The sequence below is a fragment of the Anarrhichthys ocellatus genome, unplaced genomic scaffold (assembly GCF_004355925.1).
Source record: "Anarrhichthys ocellatus isolate YVR2014 unplaced genomic scaffold, GSC_Weel_1.0 scaffold38, whole genome shotgun sequence".
Classification (NCBI taxonomy): domain Eukaryota; kingdom Metazoa; phylum Chordata; class Actinopteri; order Perciformes; family Anarhichadidae; genus Anarrhichthys; species Anarrhichthys ocellatus.
The window spans coordinates 1,513,412-1,516,756 of NW_022280068.1; the positions used below are offsets into that span (position 1 = coordinate 1,513,412).

At 37.8% G+C, this 3,345-nt stretch overlaps 1 protein-coding gene across 1 annotated transcript; it reads left to right on the forward strand.

Annotated features, from left to right (window-relative positions):
• Positions 1 to 767: 767 nt before the first annotated feature.
• On the forward strand, positions 768 to 2,368 carry LOC116394245 (GTPase IMAP family member 4-like; the record flags this gene model as incomplete). The annotated part of the gene is made up of 2 exons (XM_031867206.1): positions 768 to 819; positions 1,563 to 2,368. Coding segments are annotated over exons 1-2 (822 nt in total), but the record flags the coding sequence as incomplete, so codon positions are not given.
• Positions 2,369 to 3,345: the final 977 nt, after the last annotated feature.

Below are 3,345 nucleotides of genomic sequence, written 5' to 3' on the forward strand. Positions count from 1 at the left end.
GGGGAGGGGGAGCTTTGTGCTGCTTTAAAGAAGTGCTGCCATTTATTGTAAATGCTCAGGAAGGGGAGACCAATCCTTAAGGTGTAATGCAGGGAGTTTCCTGAAAGTCCAGCAGGGCCTGATACAGAAGCCAGATAAACAGGACAAACTGTCAGACTGAATAAACCTTCTTTTGAAAGGCTGAATTCAAACAGAAAATACAAGTCAAATAACAGCAGGAACTTGCAAAGGAAAGTTAAGTTATAGGAAACGCTGTGACAAATAAGCCAGCATGTGGTCACTGAGAAACACTTTTCTCCACACAAATTCCATATTTATCTGGGATATACTAAGTCATTATCATGACTGTATGCATAGTTAAATTATTGTCTTTTTTCTCAATATTCCTGGATGCTTTGCAAAGGGACCAAGGTTTAAAACATTTGAAAGTACTCTTTAAAATGTATACTACACTAAAGCTCTGGTAATAACTGAATGTGTTATGTGACAAAGCTTGTGAGATTGTTTAAGCTAATAGTAATGATATCTTGATTAATTCATCTAGAATAACTGTCTCTTGCTTTCTTTGTTAAGACAAGACTACGTAAACTTATCCAAAATGATTAAAGACTATATTGTATTTAGCATATATTCTTATCTATTGAAAATCATTCCATAACCGAAACCTCAATAAAAAGCTTTAGTTTCCCTTTCTATTTGTGGGTGTGGTTTAGTACATATAAGGTTGTTCTAACAGAGCTGCAGGAGACACTCTCTGAACTGTCTGAACTTCAGCTGCATCTACTCCACTCTTTAACACAAACATGGCCAGAATCATAGGTAAGTCGGAAACTGTATCTATGTTTTAAAGTAAATTATTGTATGTTGATAGCAGTGCTCACTGCTGAATCTAATTTTATGAAATGTTCCTATACCTCCTATGACCTAATACTGTATTAGACTTACTGGATATAACTGTAAATACATTTAGTTTTTCTGACTTTAGTACCTTATATACATTCTGGAATACTTCTTTTACCTTAAAATCATGAGTTTTTCATCACTAGAGAATTTTAAAAAAAGTAATTATCCATAGATAATGAATGCAGTTTTTGTTCTTAAGAATCTGAGTCAAAAATGTGTTCTGTTTTTGTTATTGTATTGTTATTAACAGTTTTTTATTTTATCAAGAATATTTTTTATTTTTTAAATCTGAGACACCCTCAAAGAAATGTGTCAGTCTGGATAGGTGGACATGTTTCCACCTTGCAGTTCCACTTTCAGCTGACAGAGGGGGTAGTTTAAAGGACCTGCTGCCTTTTCCTGTAAGTGGTGAACTGAACAGTATATGGAAGCCATGTGAGATGATGGAGAGAAAGCAAGATGAGAGCATTTATTTTTCTCAAATGAAAGTCTGCAACAAATGTTGTAAATTGGAACCTCCAACAAACTCCTTTATTGACTCTGTCAAAGCAGCGGAATGGATGTTTCTGTTCTCCTATATCTGTACAAGTTGCATTGAGTACAACGTGTGTACAACCTGATGTAGATTCTTATTCAATGTCACTCATTCTTCTACACAGGTAGCAGCAGAAAAAATGATGAGGTGCTGAGGATAGTGATGGTGGGGAAGACTGGAATTGGGAAGAGTGCCACTGGAAACACCATTCTGGGACAAAAGTGCTTTAAATCAAAATGCAGTGCCACGTCTATGACTGTAGACTGTTCCAAGGGCGAAGCTGTGGTGGATGGACAACAGGTTGCTGTTATCGACACCCCGGGCCTCTTTGACACCAGGTTTGACGAGGAGAAAACATCTAAAGATCTCCGCCTGTGCATCTCTTATGCTGCTCCTGGACCCCATGTGTTCCTGGTGGTCATCGGGGTGGGCAGATACACTGGAGAGGAAAAGCAGACAGTGCAGAGAATTCAAGAAATCTTTGGCCAGACTGCAGATAGATACAGCATGGTGCTCTTTACTTATGGTGACAACCTTGAAGACTCATCTATTGAGGACTTCTTGGAGGGTAGCTCAGACCTGCAGGAACTTGTGGACAGATGTAATGGCCAGTACCATGTCTTCAATAATAAGCTGAAGGATCACTCTCAGGTCACTGAGCTGCTCCAGAAGATCAGAAAGGTAGCCCGGAAGAACGGAGGAAGCCACTACACCAACGAGATGTTCCAACAGGCAGAGAGGGCAGTCGAAGAGGAGCAACAACGCATCCTGAAAGAGAAAGAAGAGCAAATACACAAAGAGCAAGAGAAACTGGAGAGGAAAATACAGGAAAATTATGAAAAAGAGATCAAGAAAATGAATGACCGACTCCAGGCTGAGAGAGAGAGGGAGAAGAAAGAGAGAGAGGAGGAAATGAAGAGGGAGAGGCAGCAGATGAATGTGGAGAGAGAGAGGGAGAGGAAAGAGAGAGAAGCAGAAAGAGAAGCAGAGAGAAAGAGAGATAGAGAGGAGAAAGAAAAGGAGATAGAAGAAGTTAAGAATAAAATGAAGGAAGAGCGTGACAGAAAACTGAGAGAAGAAAGAGAAAAGTTGCAGGAAAAGCATGAAAAAGAGGCCAGAAAGAAAGCTGAGGAGAGTAATTTATTTGTTGATGTCGTAGTTGACGGAATCAAAAAAGCTTGGAGCTGGCTCACATCTTGATTTCTCAAGCAGTTAAACTACAGAGTAACCCTCCAGAAGTTAACACATACAGGAATATATGAAACAAAAAATTATTTCATCCACAGAACTATAATCTACATTTCCCTTTTTTAATTATCAGAATGAATGATAATGAAGCTAATGTTATGTATCTAAGTAGAGCTAGAGTCTATTGGTAGTCAGGCTAACTCAATATGATTTTTTTAAATGTGGTCTTAGGAGGTATTCAGTGTATAAGTTAACTTTTCATAATATTAAATGTATGCATATCATTAACATTTAAAATATCATATCAAAACTGGAGTAAGACAAAGCATTCTTTTCACAAGTTATGTAAAGCTGTAAGTGTTCATATGCTAAAGTGGTAATAAACATGTGATATTAAGACCAGACCTTTTTCAAAGTCATGATTAACTGTTCTACCAAGAGTTCAAAGGTCACAAGTCTTCATCTAAACTTTGACACAGATATGAAAAAGTTCTTTACACACACACATACATATTTGTGTGTTTTAAAGTTGCTCTGGAAATCACCTTCCCTGTGTTCTCCTTAGAGATAAGAACTGAAAACAAAAGGGAGACATTTATATTCTATATTTTTTACTCCTATTATTGCATTCATGTGACGCTATACTGTCCTGGTATGAATCTGTCTTTCAATGAACCCCATCAACTATAGCCTGACGCGTTGGAAGATCACAAACCATC